Source organism: Melanerpes formicivorus, unplaced genomic scaffold (assembly GCF_026170545.1).
Source record: "Melanerpes formicivorus ecotype bairdi unplaced genomic scaffold, bMelFor1.0.p_v2 SCAF_33, whole genome shotgun sequence".
Lineage (NCBI taxonomy): Eukaryota > Metazoa > Chordata > Aves > Piciformes > Picidae > Melanerpes > Melanerpes formicivorus.
Window position 1 is genome coordinate 7,561,950 of NW_027142385.1, and position 20,348 is coordinate 7,582,297.

General features: G+C 51.5%; 2 protein-coding genes across 3 annotated transcripts in view; one reads left to right on the forward strand and one right to left on the reverse strand.

The window, feature by feature from the left end:
- Positions 1–1,364: 1,364 nt before the first annotated feature.
- GTF3C4 (general transcription factor IIIC subunit 4) lies at positions 1,365–11,305 on the reverse strand. Its single transcript, XM_068155942.1, has 5 exons — positions 10,959–11,305; positions 7,551–9,371; positions 6,170–6,300; positions 5,180–5,268; positions 1,365–3,740 (listed from the first exon to the last, which is right to left on the reverse strand). Exons 1-5 carry the CDS (start codon positions 11,292–11,294, stop codon positions 3,676–3,678), a joined length of 2,442 nt encoding a protein of 813 aa, XP_068012043.1. The 5' UTR covers positions 11,295–11,305; the 3' UTR covers positions 1,365–3,675.
- A 62-nt stretch (positions 11,306–11,367) lies between these two features.
- DDX31 (DEAD-box helicase 31) overlaps positions 11,368–20,348 on the forward strand; it is a 50,520-nt gene continuing 41,539 nt past the window's right edge. Inside the window, exons 1-9 of one of the 2 annotated variants that reach the window (XM_068155943.1) lie at positions 11,368–11,650; positions 13,126–13,379; positions 13,581–13,656; positions 14,146–14,189; positions 14,625–14,695; positions 15,342–15,406; positions 16,605–16,649; positions 18,164–18,205; positions 20,182–20,246. In XM_068155943.1, coding sequence (XP_068012044.1) covers positions 11,576–11,650; positions 13,126–13,379; positions 13,581–13,656; positions 14,146–14,189; positions 14,625–14,695; positions 15,342–15,406; positions 16,605–16,649; positions 18,164–18,205; positions 20,182–20,246 — 737 coding nt within the window. In that variant the 5' untranslated portion in view covers positions 11,368–11,575. The remainder of the gene's footprint in view (positions 11,651–13,125; positions 13,380–13,580; positions 13,657–14,145; positions 14,190–14,624; positions 14,696–15,341; positions 15,407–16,604; positions 16,650–18,163; positions 18,206–20,181; positions 20,247–20,348) is intronic. The other variant, XM_068155944.1, reaches the window with a different exon arrangement.

Below are 20,348 nucleotides of genomic sequence, written 5' to 3' on the forward strand. Positions count from 1 at the left end.
AACCCAGCTGCACTTGTGCAGGAAGGCAGAATGAAGAAGGACCTTCCTCACCCACAGCCACCATCCTGCCCCCTTGAAAATAACCTGTTGGCAGGCACCCCAGCCTGGCCTTGTGCAGCTGTCTGGTGCACAAGGCTTAGATCTTGCCAGAGGAGCAACAGCCTCACTGATTAACCCCACCCTGATCCTGTGCTGGGGGCTCTGAGGAGCATGGATGGGCTCCCTTCCCCCTGCCCTCCTTCCTCCTGCTCTCCCCCATGGTGGCACCCCCAGCTGTGCCTGCAGGGCTGCCCAGTGCTTCTCAAAGTGGGCAGCTCACAGAGGAAGGGCTCTTGGTGTTTCAGAGATTTTAAACTTGTCCAAACAAGTCTGCTGCAAATGTGAGTTGAGGGCATGAGAGCACAGCTGTGATTTGTAAGCCTTAACTAGGACTAGAAATGTTTGCCTTCAGTTCTTGTATGTCAAGAAACCCTTAATGAGGACTGAATGGACGGTGGTGTGCTGCCTGCAATCACTGGTGATGCATTAGCCAGTGGAAAACCTGGCCAGTGAGAGAAAATCAGGGAACTATTTATTGCCTCCTGTGTGCTTTAGCAACCATCACCTTTCCCCTCCAGAAACAGGGTGGGGGAAACCTGCAAAAGGAAAGGAGGAGAGAAGGTCTTTTCTGTGAGGGTGGTGCAACACTGGAACAGGTTGCCCAGAGAGGTAGTGGAGGACCCATCCCTGGAGGCATTCAAGATCAGCCTTGGTGAGGCTCTGATCTGGTTGGAGATGTCCCTGCTCACTGCAGGAGCAGGCTGGACAAGATGACCTCTGGAAATCCCTTTCAACCCAATGCATTTTCTGATTCTAAGAGCCCAACCCATAGCTGAATTAAGGTAAAAGGCAGCAGGGAGTTCCACTGTCTCCAGCTCCAGGGCAGGAGGTGTAGGTTGGATACCCAAAACATTGTCCTCATGACCCCAAATGTTCACCTTGATTCAAACCATGGCACCCAGCACCAAGGCACTTAGAAGCTGCACAGTCCAGAGCTGCTCCTCTTAGCCATCAGACCTGGGTTAGCCTGGATTTCTTCCCCCCAGTGGAGGGGGCATAAACTCTGTGAGTGGTTGGACTTGATGAGCTCAAAGTTCTCTTCCACCCTCAACAGTTGAGATTCTTCTTGTCAGTGTGAACAGCACATCCTAAATGCTACCAGAAGCTACTCTTCCCAGGGACTTGTAGAGAGCAATGAGGTCTCCCCTCAGCCTCCTCTTCTCCAGACTAAACAACCCCTGGTTCCTTAACTCCTCCTCCCCAGCCCTGTTCTCCAGACCCTTCCCCAGCTTTGTTGCCTTTCTCTGGACACGCTCCAGCCCCTCAGCATCCTCCTTGGGAGTGGGGACAACCAATGCTCTGCTCCCCCCAAGCCCCATCAGCACTGGGAAGACGACAAATGCAGCAGCCCCAGGCAGAGTGCTGGCCCCAAAGCACAGACACGTTGGCTCTGGAGGTTACTCTTTGCTTTACTAGGTGCTAGCACAAGCTACATTTTTTTTCTCTCTTTGCAGACACACTGAAGGAATTTGCACTTGCAATGCACAGCAATAAAAAACTAAACATTTCTTTAATACAGTGATGGTTTCACTTCCAAGGATATTTACAGACAAGGCTAGAGGTTTATTTTACAGGTGAAGGTGCTCCTGCTGCTCTAAGCTACTCTGGGAACATTACTCTCAGTCAAAGCTCTACCCTGCTTAATGCATGGCACACCCAACAGCAAGGACAGCTGAGATGGTTCAGTGTTGGCTGAGAAACAATTTTCTTCTACTCAAGATGAAGGAATGTTAAGGGGATGGGGGGGAAATGCATAGTCTGAATTGAGGGAGCTTAAGCACCAACCCACACAGTGCACTGCTGGGGACTCATCAGGACAACTCCTGGACTCCTCAGCTAGCTGCAGAGCACAGTCAGAAGTGTCCTGGATCACAAACAAGGCAACACTTGGTGTGTGCAGATTGGTGCTGTGAGGAAATGGAACAGACTGAAAGCCTGCATTATTTGACAAGGTGAGGTTGAAGTCAACAAGACAAACTGCACCCAAACCCCCCCCACACACATTTGGGAGGGGTTGTTCCTCTAACACTGCATAGGACACTGAAAAGGTTTCTCCTGCTCCTGCACAGGAACTAGATGCCAAAGGAAAAAAGAAGTGGTGAGGGTTTCATCTGAGAGGAGAGGGAGAAGGCAGAACAAACTTCTGGGCTCAGCCATGCTACATCACTTGGTGTGCTCATGAATCTCTTGATGAGGTCAAGGTGCTAGAAGAGCTGCACCAGCCTCCATCACCTCCTGGGGAAGCTTCACCCTTGGTGTGTTCATGAATCTCTTGATGATGTCAAGGTGCTAGAAGAGCTTCACCAGCCTCCATCACCTCCTGGGGAAGCTTTGCCTGTCATATGTTAGCCACAGTGGAGTTTGGGTTGGGTGTTTTTTTTCCCTGCATGATCATGAGAAGCTGTTGTGGGGAGTCAAAGCTATTCCTAAACTCAGTTACTGAGGGAGCCTCTCAGTCCCTTCAAACTCAGGCAGACTGGTGGTGGTTTGGGTGAGTTCCACTGGCCAAGGTGCTACATCACTGGTGTATTTGTCTCTTGATGAGAAGCTTAAGGTGATAGAACAACTTCACCACCCTCCCTGACCTCCTGTGGAAGCTTTACCTGCCACATGTTCACCACAGTGGAGTTTGGGAGCTTTGGTTGGTTGATTTTTACTCTTTCTCCCCCTCTCCACTGCATTATTATGAGAAGAGAAACTGGCACTGAGGCTCAGAGCTGTTACTAACCTCAACTGTTGAAATGAGAGAGCCTCTCAGTTCATGGAAGATCAGGTAAACTGGTGGTGGGCTTGGTGACTCCTGTTGGTAAAGGGCTTTGAAACCAAAGCCAGGCTAGGAAGTGGTTAGAACTTGGTTTAGAAGAAGAAAGTCAGGTAACAGACTTAGGAGCACTGGGGATGATATAAATATTAGTGTTGCATCTAATTGCTACATGTTCCATAATTCTTACATTTCAAAGTGACTCTCTCTGATCCATTTTTGCCCCAGGCAGCCTATGTTACCCTCCTGCTGGTGGGGCAGCCAAGAGGTTAGGACTTCTAGACTTCAGGTGACACTAATCCCAAGGGCTAATCTCTTGCAGGGCTGAAAATTGGCAAAAGCTTCCCTCTGCAAGAAACTCAAACCACAAATTGGCAGTTTGATGACCTGCAGCAAGTGGCAGCTCTTGTTAAAGCAGAGCACCACAAGCTGAAGCCTTCTCTACCCACCCAGACCATTTGAGAGGCAGCTCTGCTGTCCCTGCCCTAGGTCTGGGGAACTCACAGAGCTGTTAGGCAGCAAGAAGAGGTCACACTGTGTCCACAAGGCCTCACTTCCCTCCCTGTAAGAGGAAGCATGTCCAGCTGCTGATGCTTCAACTGGGGGTTTTCAAGCTGCTTTCTCAACTCCCTCTTCCAGCTGTCCTGATGTTTCTGGAGCATGGAATGGGCTTTGGACTTAAGGAGCTTCTAGAATCTCTGATGTTCTATTTACAGCACTGTGGACAATGTCTTCCCCCTTCCAGTAAAGTCCTTCCAGACTGAAGGGAACTTCTGCTGTAGAGAAAATGCTTCCAATGTTTAGGCAGCTTTCCTCTAGAACACAGGAGAATCACAGAAGGTGCAAGGTCCTTGCAATAACCTCTTGATCCATTCAGGGTCTGCAAATAAGAAAACAAACTGTTTAGAGCTGGAGGCAGAGGAAGGATGCCTGAGGTGGACAAACCAAACAGCCCTCCTCAGTTTGTGTATAGTGACCATGCAGGATTTAACTGAGAGGTGAGGGGAATCCAACTCCATCTCTGGCTTGAAATTTCAAGCACTGTCAGTTTAAATCCCACTTCAGCAGGGCACAAAAATACTGGTGAAGTACTGGAGCAGGTTGCCCAGGGATGTGCTTGAGGCCCCATCCTTGGAGACATTCAGGATCAGACTTGCTGTGGCCCTGGGCAGCCTGCTCTGGTTGGAGGTGTCCCTGCTGGCTGCAGGGAGGTTGGACAAGATGCCCTTTGCCCTCCCTGCCTGGTGCAATCTGTGAAAGCCTGAGATGAGACAGTCCATGCTCTACCATTACACACTCACCTAAGTATCTGTGGAGGAAATATGGGTCACCATGCCACAAATGTAGTGTCCTCCTTTCCTTCACTGAAATTAGAGCTCTCACATCATGCAGTCCATGGTTCCTGTCTCTTTCTTCCCTCCCAGTACCAGGAAATTCAGTGTATAGCCTCTTCCTGCAGAGGTTTGAAGCTGTGTGGTTGCTCCTTAGTGCTGACTGGCATACCCACACAGAATCACAGAACAGACTGGATTGGAAGGGAGCCTCAAAGTTCATCTTGTCCAACTCCCTGCAGTCAGCAGGGACACCTCCAACTACAGCAGGCTGCCCAGGGTCACATCAAATCTGATCCTGAATGTCTCCAGGGATGGGGCTTCAGCCACATCCATAGACAACCCGTTCCAGTGTTTCTCCACTCTGATTGTAAAGAACTTCCTCCTGCTGCCCTCCCTAAAGCTACCCTGATGAGGAGAGGCAAAGTATCCCCTACACTTTCAGACAAACTTTTGGAGTACTCTGTGGTTTAAAGTGTACCAGCTGGGAGGAAAACAATTTTCTTCCTCAAACTCTGAAAATGCAAAGCCAAAAGGTCCCCCCAGCCTGTCTCATTGTCTGAAGGATGTGCTTATGGCAGCTCTGGGCCCTAAGCCAACAAGGTGCCAGCTGCTCCTTTCCCTGTGCTGGATCAATACAGCTTGCACTGAAAGAGAATGTCACAGACCCTCAGCTCCTGCAGAACTGGATGCTAATAGATTCAACCTGCATATAAAGTACTTTGCTGAAGCTCTCCAGCCCAGGTTCTGTTTACTCAGCCCTCATTAAATTGGAGCAGTCCCAGATTAATTCCTGCAGTCACTATTTTGTTCTTCCCGTGTGTCACTGAAGCAGGGACACCAACAGGACCCTCTGAGGTGCAAAGCATTTAGCACTCCATGTGACAGCTGCCTGCAAGAGGAAAGCCAGTGAAACTTCCAGGCATTTTGCAGCTAAAAATCCAGGAATCCACAATCCTGCCCCCTCTGGGCCACAGGCACAGGATACCTTCTGGGGTGGGATGGCGTGCGATGCTGTCGTGAAGCAAACACCTCCTGTAGACCAGGCTCTGGCAGGACTGGTAGGTCAGAAAGCACCTGGGAAAGGACAAGACATTTATCAAGAGCTTTGCTTGGTGTGGTTTGTGTCCTGACTGGTGGCTAGGCTCTGTTCCCAGTACACCTTGGAGTGGTGTTCTGCTTGGCCATATTCTGGCCCCAATGCTCTCTGAGAGTGAGGAGCAGCAATGTCAAGAGCAGCCCTGAAGAAAGAGACTTGGGGGTGATGGTTGCTGAGTGGCTCCCCAGGAGCCAGCAGTGCCCTCCTGCAGCCCAGCAGGCAGCTGTGTGCTGGGCTGCATCCAGAGGAGTGTGGGCAGCAGGGCAAGAGAAGGGATTCTGCCCCTTGACTCTGCTCTGCTGAGACCTCACTTTCAATCCTGCCTCCAGTTCTGCTGTCCCCAGCAGAAGAAGGACACACTGCTTTTGGAGAGAGTCCAGAGGAGGCCACAAAGATGATCCAAGGGCTGAAGCAGCTCTGCTATGACAACAGGCTGAGGGAGCTGGGGGTGTTCAGCCTGGGGAAAAGTCTGAGGGAACCTTAGAGTTGCCTGCAATACCCAAAGGGATCCTCCAGGAAGACTCTTCTCCCTAGCATCAGCTGACAGAATGAGAGGAAGTGACCTCAAATTGAGGCAGGGAAAGTTTATATTGGAGATTAGGAAATATTTCTTTGCTGCAAGAGTTGTCAGGGATTGGAACAGGCTGCCCAGGGAGGTGGTGGAGTCCCCAGCCCTGGAAGAGTTCAAGAAACCTGTGGCGATGGCACTTGGGGACGTGGTTTAGTGTCCATGGTGGTGTCAGGTTGATGATTGGACTCAATGATCTTAGAAGTGTTTTCCAACCAAAACAATCCTGTGATTCTAAGAGGAGGAGGTGTCTGAGTTAAGTGTGCTTAAATCATCAAGGGGAGGACAAAAGCTCTCCCAGGACAGCTCACCTGAGCCAGATGTGTCCGTTGGAGCAGACGGCCTGCTTGCGGTCGGTGAAGGGCAGGATCTCCTTGCACAAGCTGCAGTGCTCAGGGAAAGTCTGCTTGTTCATTTTCTTCAAGATGTGTCCAATCAGCACCTGGGAACACAGAGCAGTCAGTCTGGGTGACAGCAGGACAGCTGCCTGCTGCAAGGTGGACAGCAGGTTATCCAGGAGCCATCCATGTGCCCTTGTGGCCAAGGCCAGTGGTACCCTGGGGTGCATGGAAAAGAGAGTGGCCAGCAGGTCAAGGGAAGCTCTCTGCCCCTCTACTCTGCCCTGCTGAGACTACACCTGCAGTATTGTGTCCAGCTCTGGGCTGCCCAGCTCAAGAGGGACAGGGATATACTGGAGAGAGTCCAATGGAGGGTATGAGGATAGCTAAGGGCCTAGACACCTGTCTGATGAGGAAAGGCTGAGAGCCCTGGGGCTGTTTAGTCTGGAGAAGGGAAGGCTTGAGAGGGGATCTCATTACTGTCTTCCAACCTTGGTGACTCTCTGTGTGTGTGATATCTGGGGGGTGGGGGTCAAGAAGGGGCCAGGCTCTTTTCAGTGGTGTCCTGGGATAGGACAAGGGGCAATGGATACAAGCTGGAACCCAGGGGGCTCTATCTGAAGATGAAATTTCTTTCCTGTGAGGGTGCTGAAGCCCTGGAGCAGGCTGCCCAGAGAGGCTGTGGAGTCTCATTCTCTGCAGAGTCTCAAGCCCTGTCTGGATATGTTCCTGTGTGACCTCCCCTGGGAGATCCTGCTTTGGCAGGGGCTTGGATTTGATGATCTCTGGAGTTCCCTTCCAACCCCTAACATTCCATGAAGCCTGCTCAGGGTATTGTGGTTTCAAAGTATGATACAGGATGCAGAGATCTGTGCTCTTCACTGAAGTCAAAGAAATTGAACTGGTCCAGATGGATGAGGCCTTGAGCAACCTGGGCTGGTGGGAGATGTCCCTGCCCATGGCAGGGGGGTTGGAATTGGATGAGTTTAAGGTCCCTTCCAAACCAAACCAAATCATTCTGGGTGTTAAGCTCCTTGTAAATTTCATAAGCACTGCTGAAACTGGCAGCACACCAACCACGCCAGCAGATCGTACCAGTGGCTTCAGAGGATGCCCCTGACCACTGCAGCAACACTTCCACATTCTCCTGCCTAGCACAGTGGATGTGCCACAAACCAACCCAACCAACAGACCCTGCTCAGGAATTCCCTGGCTGCTGTCCTCAGCAGTCCTCTGGGGAGCAGGCACGGCGAGACGCTCGCGCTTCTCCTGCCCACCCCGAAGCTGTCTTCTGTCGCTCGAAGGGGAGAAAGGAGCCACTTGTAACCCCCCCAGAGCATAGAGGTGCACTTACTCGTGCTGTTCTGTCCTCATAGCCATCATCGGACATTAAGAAGTCACAGACTCCTCTGGTGGGGATACTGGTGTTCTCTGTGATCCATGTGTGCAGGTACACTTCTCCCAACACCCGTTTCATGTGCTCCCGTGTCAAGTGCATTTCTACTGCCTCAATGTGTGCCTGTATTTCAAGGAGCTTTTCTTCCATTGGCTCGCGGCCTCCTACGTCACTGGACTGAGGAAGAGACTCATCTGCAGTGTCATCTACGTCCATACCTTTGCCCGTGTCACACAGGCCCTGCTTGCTGGCCTGCTTAGAGGTTCCTTCCTCTTGGTCGTCCTCCGTGCTGCCCACGCCGGGGGAGTCCGAGATCAGGATTTTTGCGTCCTCGTGCGAGGGTCTGCAGGCGGCCTCGGAGGGAGCTTTCTGCAGGGACTGGTACAGGACCCTCAGCAGGAAGAGCTTGAAGCGCCAGAAGTAGGTAGCGCCACAGCTCTCGATCTTTTTGTCCAGGGCTTCCTGGAGGAACTGAGGAATGTGCTTATCCTTCAGGATTTTCCAGCGGACGAGGTCCGTCAAGTCCACCTGCCGGAAAAGGTTCTGGACAGAGGACTCCAAGAGCTGCGCAGCTGCCTCCTCAAAAGTCTTAAGGGTTACAAACTGAACCTGGTAGTTTTTGTTCACGGGGTGCAGGCCGTTGGTCATGCCCTCCGTGGTGACCACCGCCAGGTAGGCGCCGCAGGGGCTGACGGCGATCCCGTGAGTCCTGACCGAGCCGAACACTTCCGAGAGCTTAATCAGCTGGTGCTCGAACTTCAGAGCCAGGTCTGTGAAGATGGGGATCAGCTGCCTGACCTTGCCGTCGCTGGAGCAGGTGTAGACCGTGCCATTCTGCTTGTCTGCAGTCATGGACACGATGGGCAAGGAGTGAAGGCCTGTCACGTGCGAGTTGTGGACGTTCAGGCCTGCTTTGGAGATCAACAGCAGGCACCAAAAGACGTAAGCTCCTCGTGCAGCCACCACCAAGCTACAGCTGCACTTCTGGTAGGGGTGGTAGAGAGGAATGCACTTGATGCTGTGCACTGGTAACTGGTCCATTTCTTGCCACAGGACTACAGGTTGCCTCAGGGTGAAGTAGCCCTTGACCGCTTTGAGGTTGACAGGCAGGATCTTAACGGGCCCGAAGGCGCTGCCCACGATCAGCCCGCTCATCTTGCGGTTGCTGTGCTCGTATTCCCACCAGGCCAGCACGCTGGGAGAGCTTATCCCAGACTCGATGGTGTTGCAGGAGGTTATGGATTCCTTGCCCAGGAAGGGCAGCTGGAACTGCCAAACCCCGATGTTGCCGTTCTCAAAGAGCACGGCCAGGAGCACGCTGCCCACGTCCCGGCACTCGTTGTTGTGCTTGACCTGCTGGGTGGTGCAGATGCCAGACCACTCCATGCGCACCGGAGCCTGCATGCTGTGCCGCCGCTGGAACTCCGGGAAGTCTGCCAGCTCCCCCCTGGCGGCGTCGGCCTTGCAGAGTTTGTAACCGGCTTCGTACAGGCGCTCCCCGTAGAGCTCCGTCAGGTCCACCAGCTGCACCCACTGCAGCCTGTTGAGGTTGGCGTGGATGGTCAGGCGGTTGTCCATGGTCAGAGCCGCCAGCAGGCACCTCCCGTTGGCGTCGCAGCCCAGCGGCGACCAGCTGGAGTACTTGAAGCCTCGCAGGGGTGGCAGCAGCTTCCCCTCGGGGTTGAACACCCTGTCCAGCATGAAGGCTTGGCTGACCGTCGGGTCCACCGAGCTGGCAAACTTCTCCCTGCATTCCGCCACCTCCTTTTTGGGACCAACCTGAAGGACACCAAAAAGAACTTGGGTTTAGGAAGGCTTTCCAGGAGTGCTTCCCCACTTGAAAGAGAGGAAGTGTTTGGCTTGGGAAAGAGCTTGCAGATAGAATCGTGGAACTGTTTTGGTTGGAAAAGGCCTCCAAGGTCATGGAGTCAGACCATCAACCTAAGACCACCACGGCCATTAAACCATGTCCACGTGTTACAGAAACATAGAACCATAGAAGTGTTTGGGTTGGAAAAGCTCATCCAGACCAACCATCAACCCACCACCCCCATGGCCACTAAGCCATGTCCCAAAGTGCCATGGCCACACCTTCCTCGAGGGCCTCCAGGAATGGCGACTCCATCACCTTCCTGGGTATCACCGAGTCCAACCACTCTGTAACTCAACCACGTCTCTCAGCACCACATCTTCGAACTGCTTGAGGGTTGGGGTATTTCCCCCCCACCTTGTCTTGACCACCCCTGGAAAACTCAAATGTGGAGAGAAGAGATTAGATCCTGATCTCCTTGCAAACCATATTTGGAGCAGAAGCATGGATGTGATGAAAGCCTGCTGTGGAAGCTGCCTGAAAGTAAAGCAGGTGGAAGCTTTGAGAAAACCATGAGAAAAAACCTTCAAGCAGTTCATAGAGGTGGTGGTGAAGGAGATGGTTTAGCACCAGACTTGGTTTGCGCTGGACAATACCCAGGAAGGTGGTGGAGTCACCACCCCTGGAGGTGCTCAAGAACTACGTGGATGTAACACTTCAGGACATGAGTGAATGGCCACGGTGGTGTTAGCTTGATGGTTGGACTCAATGATCTTAAAGGTCCTTTCCAACCCACTCAAATCTATCCTCTCCAAGGTTTAAGCATCCTTGTGGGCCTGAATTTGGGTAGGTTTGACTCACAGAATGTGAATGACAGAATGTTAGGGGTTGAAAGGGACTGCTGGAGAGCATCGAGTCCAACCCCCCTGCTACTTGGCACAGCATTCCAACTGGGAAGTGCTCAGTATTGCAGCTCAGGTTATTCCATATTCTCAGCACTGCTTGGGAAAGCAAAACCCCAAACTCCATCAGAACAATTATTCCCCAAGCCCTTCACCCAAGCTTTGCCACCCCTCGGCGCCAAGGAGTGTCCAAAGTCAGACGCAGCCCCTGAAGCCCCAAACAGTCCCTGCTGCAAAAACCAGCTGGAGCAGCGAACTGAGAAAGGCATTTCTACTTAAAGTTGCACTGCAACAATCGCCAGCAGAGCACTGGAGCCCGAGGGATCCTCAGGAGATCTTCAGAATCCCCGAACTCCACTCAGTGCTGCAGCCTGCGGCCCCGCGTCGCTGGGCTAGGGGTGATTTATTCTCCCCTGCGCTGGTGGAATGAGTCCAGGCAGCAACCCTCGCCCCGCTGAGGCGTTGCACAGGAGCAGCCCCGGGAGACAGGCGACCCCCGGGGAGGACAGAGCGGAGCAGCCCGGGGAGACAGGCGACCCCCGGGGAGGACAGAGCGGAGCAGCCCCGGGAGACAGGCGACCCCCGGGGAGGACAGAGCGGAGCAGCCCCGGGCCCGCGGGAGGTGGCCGCGCCGGGCTGCGGCAGGCGGCTCACCTTGAGGTGACAGGAGGCGGAGGGCGCGGGCACGGCCGTGCGGTGGATCACCATCTCCTGCCCGCCGCTGTGGACGTCGCTGAGCTGCTCCAGGACGGCGATGCTGCGGGCCGTGCTCACCGACACCCGGTGATCCTCCGACCAGGCCAGCGGCTCCAGCCCGCTGACTCCGTGCTGCAGCTTCACGGCCGGTTCCCGCCGCACCGCCGTCAGCCGGAACCCGGCGCTGGGCGCCGCCGCGGCCGCCGCCTCCTCCACGAGCGAGTCGAACCCCAGCGGCGGCTCCTCCTCCCCCGCCGCCGGCGAGGGGCTGCCCCCGCGCGCCGCCGCCGCCATCTTACCGCCGCCTCCCGGGCCGCTCCGCGCATGCGCCGCCGCCGCCGCCGAAGCCCCCGCTCGGCCCGGCCGGGGCTGTCCCGCCGCCGCCTGCGCGGCCCCGGCGCCGCCGGCAGGAGGGGAGGAGGGATGCGGCCGCGCCGAGCCGAGCTCCCGCAGCGAGCTGGCTGCCTTCGGGGGCTCCGGGCCGGCGGCTGCTCCCGGGGGTGTCTCCCCTCTGCCCTCACGGGCTGGGCCCGGCCCGAGGGGCGGCCCCGGGGCCCTGCGGGCGGCAGAGGGCCATGGCGGCGGACGGCACGCTGCTCCTCAACATCAGCTCCGCGCCGCGGGGCCGCGGGCACGGCGCTCCCAGCCGGGTAGGTGCCCTGGTGGGGAGGAGGAGGAGGAGGAGGCTGAGGTCTGGGTCGCGTTGCGGGGCAGCTGCGGTCCGGAGCTGAGCGCTTGCCCTGAGCGGGCCTGGGGAGGGGGCCGCCGGCTGGGGGCTCGCCTGGCGAAACCGCGGTCAGCGGGGCCGGGGAGGACACAGCGTCGAAAAGTTCCTAAACTGTGCTTTTGGCTTTTTTGTTTTACCCCGAAGCGGGGTCGGGGCCGCACCCGGGGGCCGGTGGTCGGGCAGGGAGAGGCGCCCGGGCGCCTGGGGAGGTGGCTGTGGAGAGGGAAGGTTTCAGGCAGTGGGCGAGAAGCGGCAGGTAGGAGCTGCTGGGATCCCTCCAGAGGGGCTCAGAGCCGCGCTGGGCTTGCTCCGCGCTCTCCCTTCCGTTCTGTGCGGGTTTGGTTTGGGCTGATGGAGCTGTGGGCAACGCTCTGCAGGCCTCTGCTTCCTTCAGAGATGCTTCCAAATGCTGCCAGGGAGGAGAAGTCTGACATTGGACTGTGAACTGCTGATGCTGTGAGCTGCTTTACGTTTAGAAGCTCGAGGAAAGGAGGACAGAAACGGTTTAACCAAGACTTTTTCCATTCAAATGTGATTGCTGCAGTGATTTTTGGCTTTTTTAATCGTACCTAGAATACTGTGCAAACAGATGTGAGAATTCAGTGCTTGCCAGCATCTCCCCTGCTTTTATCTGGTGCTTAGAGGCAGGGCACCACCACCGTGATTCTTCTGATAGCAAATGTTTGTGGAAGGAGCTTGGTGGCCAAAGAAATCGTGGAGAAGCAAGCAAAAAAGAATGATAGAGCTTGGAAACGATTTGGTTCATGGAAGGCCAAGAAAATCGTTGATAGAAATAATTGGGAAAGTGCTGGGGGACACTGAAGAGCTTTGGGCACCAAGGGAAGTTAAATTCAGCTTGCTTTCTCACCGTTCCTGGAGAGATAGGAGGGGAGCAAAAGTTTTCCTTAAGGTGATTGGAAGATCAGTAAAAACAAAGCAATTGCTGTAGGAGGAGGAATAAAGAGCTCAGAAATGCTGAAAGTTGGCAACAGCAGAAGTTGGAGTGAAGCACAGGCCCTGCCCTCAGAAAGTAGGAAGCCTACAGGGATGGCTTTAAGGTAATCAGGAGATTTGCAGGCCTTTGGAGAGAGATTTTTTTTGAAGGCTGCTTTGCTTGGGTACTGGGGAAGCTGGATGGAATCCTTTAGCAATGAGCATTGTGCATGACTTTGGATTTCCCTTTGCCTTTCAGTGGTGTTCAGAGGCATGGTGGTGAATCTGTTGGAGCAGGAGCTATCTAGTTGCAAAAATCAAACCCTCATTTCTTGAGCCACAGGGTAGGGGGATGCCAAAACCAAAGGAGCTGTGGGCTGCTGTTTGTGTTCAGTGTGATCCCCTGTTGTTCATTTTCAGTCATCATTGAGTTCTTGCTCTCTGGTTTGTTTGTTAATGTTAAAGCAGTCTAAAGGTGTGAAAAGAAAGCTCCAGTCGCCACCTGGAAACCCGCCTCTGAAACGGAAAAGTAAGCCAGCAAAAAACACCTTCAGGAAACCTGCTGCAGAAGCTGACCTCAAGGAGAAGGGAAATTCATCCCCAAAACCTCTTCCTAAGAAGCAGCTGGCTGGCAAGCAAAATGCAAGCCAGAAAAGCAAACCTTTCGTTAAGACCTCCAGCCTGTTCAGAAACAACCCTGAGATCCCAGCAGTTCACAGGTACTTGAGGCAGATGGGAGGGGGGAAATCCCCTGTTCAATACCTTGACACTCAGGGTCTTGAATTCTTGCCCTTGCTTGGGGCAAAGAGGAGCTGGGGACCTGTGGTTTCATTGCTGTTTGTGTAGAACACTGTTGTATCATTTTGCACTGCACCGTGTGCTTTAGTTTAGTTTGCTTTGCTTTGTCTCCCCTAACCCAGGAAAGCAGTGCAGCAGGTGCAAGAAAATGTTTTCACTACGGATTCTTTCAGCCAGCTGGAGCTCCATCCACACCTGGTGAGTGGCAGCAAGGCCTTGAAATGTGGGGGTTTGGGTGGGGAGCAGGTTGGAGAGCTGAGAGATGCTCCTTTATGGATGGTGACTCAGGCTTGCCAGTACTTTGCCTGATTGTGTTGCAGTCTCTTACCTCAAGATGCTGGCAGGTTGTCCTGACCTGTCCCCAAACACACAGTTCCAGCACTGTTCACTTGTGGATGTTGTAATACCACATAAAACCTACTTGGGAATGCAGCATTTAAACAAATCTGCCATGTCATGATGTAGCAGCAGAGCTGTCATTCTGATTAACCATAGCATAAAAATGCTGATTAGTCAGAGCGATAACTAAGAAGTATATTGAGGGCATGAGAACTTTTACACCTGCTTGCTCTGGACCAATAATGTGCAATAAACCTCACTCTTCTGCTTTTTGCTCTTGTACTACAGCAAGTAGCCAATCAAATATTTGTCCAACCAAACCTGTTTCCTTCTCTGTTCTCTCTCTAGATCTCCACCATAAACACTGTCCTGAAGATAAGCAGCATGACCAGGTAAGCAAGTTCACACAAAAGCTTTGCCCTTGGTACCCCTTAAAGCCAATCTTTTTGTTTCCTGATGTGTAATTGGTTCTGAAGACCATGGTACCTGTTGGGCTGACACATTTGCCTTAGGGTTTGTTGCTTTCAAACTCTGGGGTGAGAAATAACTTGTAAGTTACTCAGCAAGTTGTTTGCTGCAGATGAAGATGGAACCTTGGAGTCCTGCCTCTGAATTTGGTACATGAGTCATAAACCCATCTCTTTGTCAGCAGATCACATCTGGTGCCTGGCTAGTGGTTTTCCTTAGAAGTCCTTGCTCTGCTCCTGTAGCTACACAGCAGAGGTGGATTTGTGGAGAAATAGTTCTGAACACTCCCTGTGTTAAAGCCTTGGGATGCTGTCCTGTGCTGCATTCACATTACCTAACCTGTTTTGTTTGCCACACAGTGTTCAGAAGCAAACAATCCCTGTGCTCCTGCAAGGCAAGGATGCTCTGGTGAGATCTCAGACTGGTTCAGGTCAGTATTTTGCTGTCAGTCTTCTCCCTAGGGAATGTTAAACTGGATCCCAAATACAGACCCCAAACCTCCTGTTCCCAGTACAGCTCTTGCTTTGAGTTGCAAGGGATCCTCAGAAGTCATCTTGCCCACCCCCCTGCAGTGAGCAGGGGCACTTCCAACTAGGTCAGGCTGCTCAGGGCTCCATCAAGTTTGACCTTGAATGTTTCCAGGAATGGGGCACCACATATCTAGGCAACCTGTTCCAGCATTTCAGCACTCTCATTGTGCAGAATCTCCTCCTGATGTTTAAGGGTTATCACAAATGTGCCTGTCCCAATGCTCCTGCTGGGGATGTGGATCCAGGAGGCCAGCAGAGCTATGCAGCACGTGTTCCTCCCACACTGTGCTTGCCCTGCAGGAAGCTCTCTGGACGCCTCAGTTCTTGGGTGGGGATGCCACCACCTCTTTGTTTTATTTAAGCCTTTGGTGAGCTGGCTGACAATCTTCTGTTCTGGAAACTTCCTGCTTGATTAACCTTTCTCTAGCCTTTGCCCTCAGCTGAAGGATGAATGGTGCTTTAGTAAACTAAAGTGCTGTAGTTGCCACCTTCTTGTGCTTTGGGTTGGGTTTTTTTGATGCAATGTCTTCCTTTTCTCTCCAAAAGGTAAGACTCTAGCTTATGGGATTCCACTTGTCCAGTCCTTGCAAGGAATGGAATCCAAAATACAGGTGGGTGCAAGAGAGTAAAATAGATCTGCTTTGATATGAGTAAAGATAAAATCCAGCTCTTATCTTACAGTCTTCACTGTCTCTTGCCACAGAGGTCAAGAATCTCTCTTCCCTTTCATTTGTACTCTTGAGATGCAGAGGATACAAGAGCAGTGTGCCACATTCCCCATCCCTTCATGCAGTAGGCTAGATTGAAAATAGGCTGAATTGTCAAGTCTGGGGAAGGGAAATGTGCAGAAGAGTCAATGGGCCACTGAAAGCAAATATTCCAGCCCTATCTTTAGGAGTACTGGCTTTCTAATCTCTGACATGGATCAGATGTGATCATTTCTCCCAGTTTAGATCATCTGGTTGACCAGAAAATGCTTCTGCAGGTTAACCATCTCTTGTGTTTTATGGGAGGGGATCACCCTGACTTCCCTTACAGATTTAAGTGTCTCAGACCCATCCTGGGTTTGTCCTTCCTGCAGCCTTCAGCATGTTGCTGTACACCAAATCTGCAGCTCAGAAGTGTAGGAGTGAAACAATGTGCAATGGAATGTGGGATCTGACTGTGAGCAGGTTGCTGAGCAGGAAGGAGAAGGCAGTTGATAGCTGAAAGACTGCTGATTGTTTTAAAAGCTGAGATGGGCAAACACCCTGAACTGTTGTGTGTACAAACTTGAACCAAAACCCCTCAGAATTCACTCTGTGGGCTGATAGTTAGATGTGGAACCAAAACCCTTCAGAACTCACTCTGTGGGCTGATAGGTAGATGTGGAACCAAAACCCTTCAGAATTCACTCTGTGGGCTGATAGGTAGATGTGGAACCAAAACCCTTCAGAATTCACTCTGTGGGCTGATAGGTAGATGTAGAACCAAAACCTTTCAGAATTCACTCTGTGGGCTGATAGGTAGATGTGGAACCAAAACCCTTCAGAATTCACTCTGTGGGCTGATAGGTAGATGTGGAACTAAAACCCCTCAGAATTCACTCTGTGGGCTGATAGGTAGATGTGGAACCAAAACCCCTCAGAATTCACTCTGTGGGCTGATAGGTAGATGTGGAACCAAAACCCCTCAGAATTCACTCTGTGGGCTGATAGGTAGATGTGGAACCAAAACCCCTCAGAATTCACTCTGTGGGCTGATAGGTAGATGTGGAAGTGCTCTGCTGATCATTATTCTTAGTGGACCTCTTGTCATCTCCGTTTGCAGCGCAGTGATGGCCCTTATGCACTGATCCTGGTTCCAACAAGAGAGGTAGGTGACACTTTCTCTTTGTGAATCTGTTTGAGTCTGACTGTGGGGACCCCTGAGTGGGGGCTTTATGACTGTGGGGACCCTGAGTCTCAGTGTGTAGATGTGCATCTATCAAGGACTGCCTTAGGAATTGCCTCTCCTGTTGCTCAGATTTTTGCCCCTCAGAGTGTTTGCTCTCTAGCTACATGTTGCCTTTTTTGTTCAGTGCCCTAGCAATGGAAGAAAGAAGGAATCTCTTGGAGTCTTCCTCAATAATTGTGCAACCTGGAGAACCAAACCCAGCACAGTGCCTGAGAGGGAGAGGCTTGCCTAGCTCACACAGGGGGGGACTAAGTGAAACCAGGGAAATCAGCTTTGCAAATGTGTGGGTTTACACAAATGTTTCCATTTTAAAGCTCTTTTTCCCCCCCTCAAATCCATAAGTGAATGCTGCAGATGAGCCTTCCAAGAGTTGCTTTCTCCACTGAACTGTCTTCCATTTGATTTATCTTATTTGCAATTGCAAAGGCAATTTCAGAGGAGGGTAGCAGCCTTTCTTTTTGTGTGTGTGTCAAATGATAATAACTTCCCTGTGGAGAATTGATTGCAGGTACCTAGTTTGGGGCACAATATTTTATGCAGCCTGCAGTGCGATATCTCAGCTCAGCTCTGTGAAAGGAGAAAAGCTCTGAAGCTGTTTAATTTTTTACAGCAGCAAACTTCCTGCCTCTCTGGGCTGCTGTGTGAATGCTAAGAGTGTAGGAAACTCTTTGGAAGCTGCCATTGAAGAGTACTCATGAAGATCATTTCTAGTTACAGTTGGTATTGCTTTTACTTTGGGTTGAGAGCAAAGCTCTTTCTTGAGAGCTCAGCAAGCAGTAGCATGTGGCATTTACAACAGCTTTGCTCCCACACCTAAGCTCTGCTCGCTTACTCACTCCATGACTGAGTCAGGGTGATGCTGTTGTCCCTCAGTCTTCATTGCCACAGCAAAAGTGGTTGTCAGGCAGCACATGAACCCCACCAGCTAAGTGCTTGCTACTGAGCAGACACTGAGGAGTGCAAGCTTTGTGCCTCCCATCCCTCTTCTGCTGACTGGAAAATGGAGAAGTAGAAAGAGCCAATGATAAGGGCACTGTGTGGGTCAAGTGAGGAGATGCCTTGGTCTGCTCTGACCACCAGAAGGTAGTTAACCTCTGGGTTAGTGGTTTTCTTCCAGGAATGGTGACATTTTCCCTCTTCCAGTGGCGTGAAATCTTCTGTGGCTTCAGCTTGTTTTCCCCCTGGGGCATTCCCAGCAGCCAGCTTGTTGTCCTGAGAGCTGGCTTGTGGAGCAGAGCCAAGAGAGAGTTTTTTGAGCAGGTCCAAAGATAACAGAAGAAGGATTATGCAAGAGAATAAAATAATAAGCAGCTTCTAAAAGACAAATTAAGGACATGTATAGAATTCTGATGATACACAAGTAGATTTTTGAGCCCAAGGGGTTTGTAGCCCAGGGACTTACTCAGAGCTCAACTTTCTTTTAATTTCCACAGCTTGCACTCCAGAGTTTTGATACAATGCAGAAACTCCTTAAGGTAAGAATTCATCAATGCTCTTTTGTTTTCATTCCTTGAGCTTCTTGCTGTAAGATGCTAAGCAGCTTCAGTTCCTGGAAATTCAGCTGGATGTCTGGGGGTTGGACTAGCTGACCTTTGCAGGGCCCTTCCAGCCTAAAGCATTCTGTGATTCTGTGTTTAAGGAAATCCAGCATCTGGCAAAATGCATCTGGTCCTTAAAGATAAACCTGTCCTTAAGTGTGTGGTTGCCCTGGGGCATGCTTTAAACTGCTATCTGGAGCAATTAAGTGATCAATTGTGGCACTTCAGTTGGGCATGTTTTCATAAGCAAGCATAGCTGACACTCCCAGGGCTTTGTTTTGAGAAGTGCCTGCCTTTGTTCTGCTCTGAGAATGGAAAGTCTCACAGTGACAAGTTCTGTTTGACTGAAACTAATACTGGACAGATGGGTTTCAGCTTGGTGAACTGCTTTGCCAATTGAATGGCTGGAGAAATTAGAAGGCTTTTAAAATCATTAAGTGATAGTGCTTCCCTTTTAATTGAGGCAGAGTATCTTACCACAGGGCTAGAAGGTATTCAAGTCCTTCATCTGATCTATATTCCCATCCCCTCCTCTGTTGTTTGGCTTTTTCCTTGGAATAAGGCACTTTCCAAGTCTTCTTTTTGTAGTGTTGGAATTACCAAGTAGTATTTTGTTGTGTCATGGAATAGCTTAGGTTGGAAGTGACCTCAGAGATCATCTACTCCAATCCTCCTGCTGTGGGCAGGGTCACCTCTCAACTAGGCACAGCTACCCAAGGCCTCATCCAACCTGGCCTTAAGTACCCCCAGGGAGGAGGCATCCACAACTTCCCTAGGCAAACCTGTTGTAATGTCTTCAAACCCTCCTACTGAAGAACTTCTTCCTAAGACTCAGTCTAAGCCTGCTTGGCCTCAGCTCCAAACCATTCCCCTTGTTTGGAGTGGATATTGTACCATAATGCAACGAACACTGCATGTAACCCAGTTCAGTGGGAGCTGTCATAGTGAACCAAAGCAGATTTGAGCAAGCTGGGCTAGTGGGAGGTATCCCTGCCCATGGCAGGGGATGCAACTAGATGATCTTTAAGGTCTCTCCCAAGCCAACCCATTCTGTGATCATGGTCTGACCACCCTTGGAAGGGTTGGATGAGTGGAGTTTGTGGTCTGATGATGTAATTAGGGAGAAAAAGGCTTTTAAAGCTGCTTCTGATGCAGTTACTCTGTGCCAACCACTTAGGTGATGTTGCCTGGATCTTTGTTAGGTATCCTCCTTATTTTCAACCTCAGAAAAACCTTTTTTGTGGGAACTCTCCTGTTGGAGCTTTTCTAGCAAGCAGTGACCTGTGCAGACTTGAGGCTGCTTACCTGTCACACGTTTGTGCAGTGCTTACAAGCTGTGCTCTGCTGCTGTCCTGTGATTCCACTCGAGTGAGGCAGTGACAGCCCTGTGCTTCATCTCCCCTGGCAATATTTGGTTCAGTGAAGGGCTGGATCTCATTAGAGTGCCAAGTAGCAATGAGACAATGCCCATGGACGTGGTGGCTGCGTGCTCTGAGGTCTGGTGTGTAAAACAATATAGATCTGTGTTTTCCTTTGGCTTTTCCTTGGCCCCAGGAAGATGCTGCTTCCAGGCCAGATGAAGAAATAGCATTGTAGCTCATCTTTGAACATTTAGGCTACGTGGGGAGAAGGAGAAAAAAGTCTCAGTGTGATTGGAAGTGGTGCAAAAAATGATTGCATTTCTATCTTCCCAGGTGATGTGGGAAGCCAAGTTAGCTGGCTGGAACTAAAGGTGCCATTGATATGTAGCCCTGGGTGAGAGAGTGCACAGAGACACTGCCTGTTAGATCAGATGCACACTGCTGTCAGCCCCAAGTCCTTTCTCTGTTTGGCAAGAAACATCATTTTTTTGCATCAGGCTCTGTCTCTTTATTAAGAAGGTTCTCTCTTGCTCTTGGTTTTCCCTTCTCTAGCCATTTGCCTGGATTGTGCCTGGAGTGCTAATGGGGGGAGAGAAGAGGAAGTCAGAAAAAGCCAGGTAGGAAACCAACTTCTTCAGTTGTACCTTGGATTCGGATTGGAGTTTCTCTGGCGCTCTTCATTTGGAGTGCTCCTCTTACTGGGAGAGAGGATTGTGAGT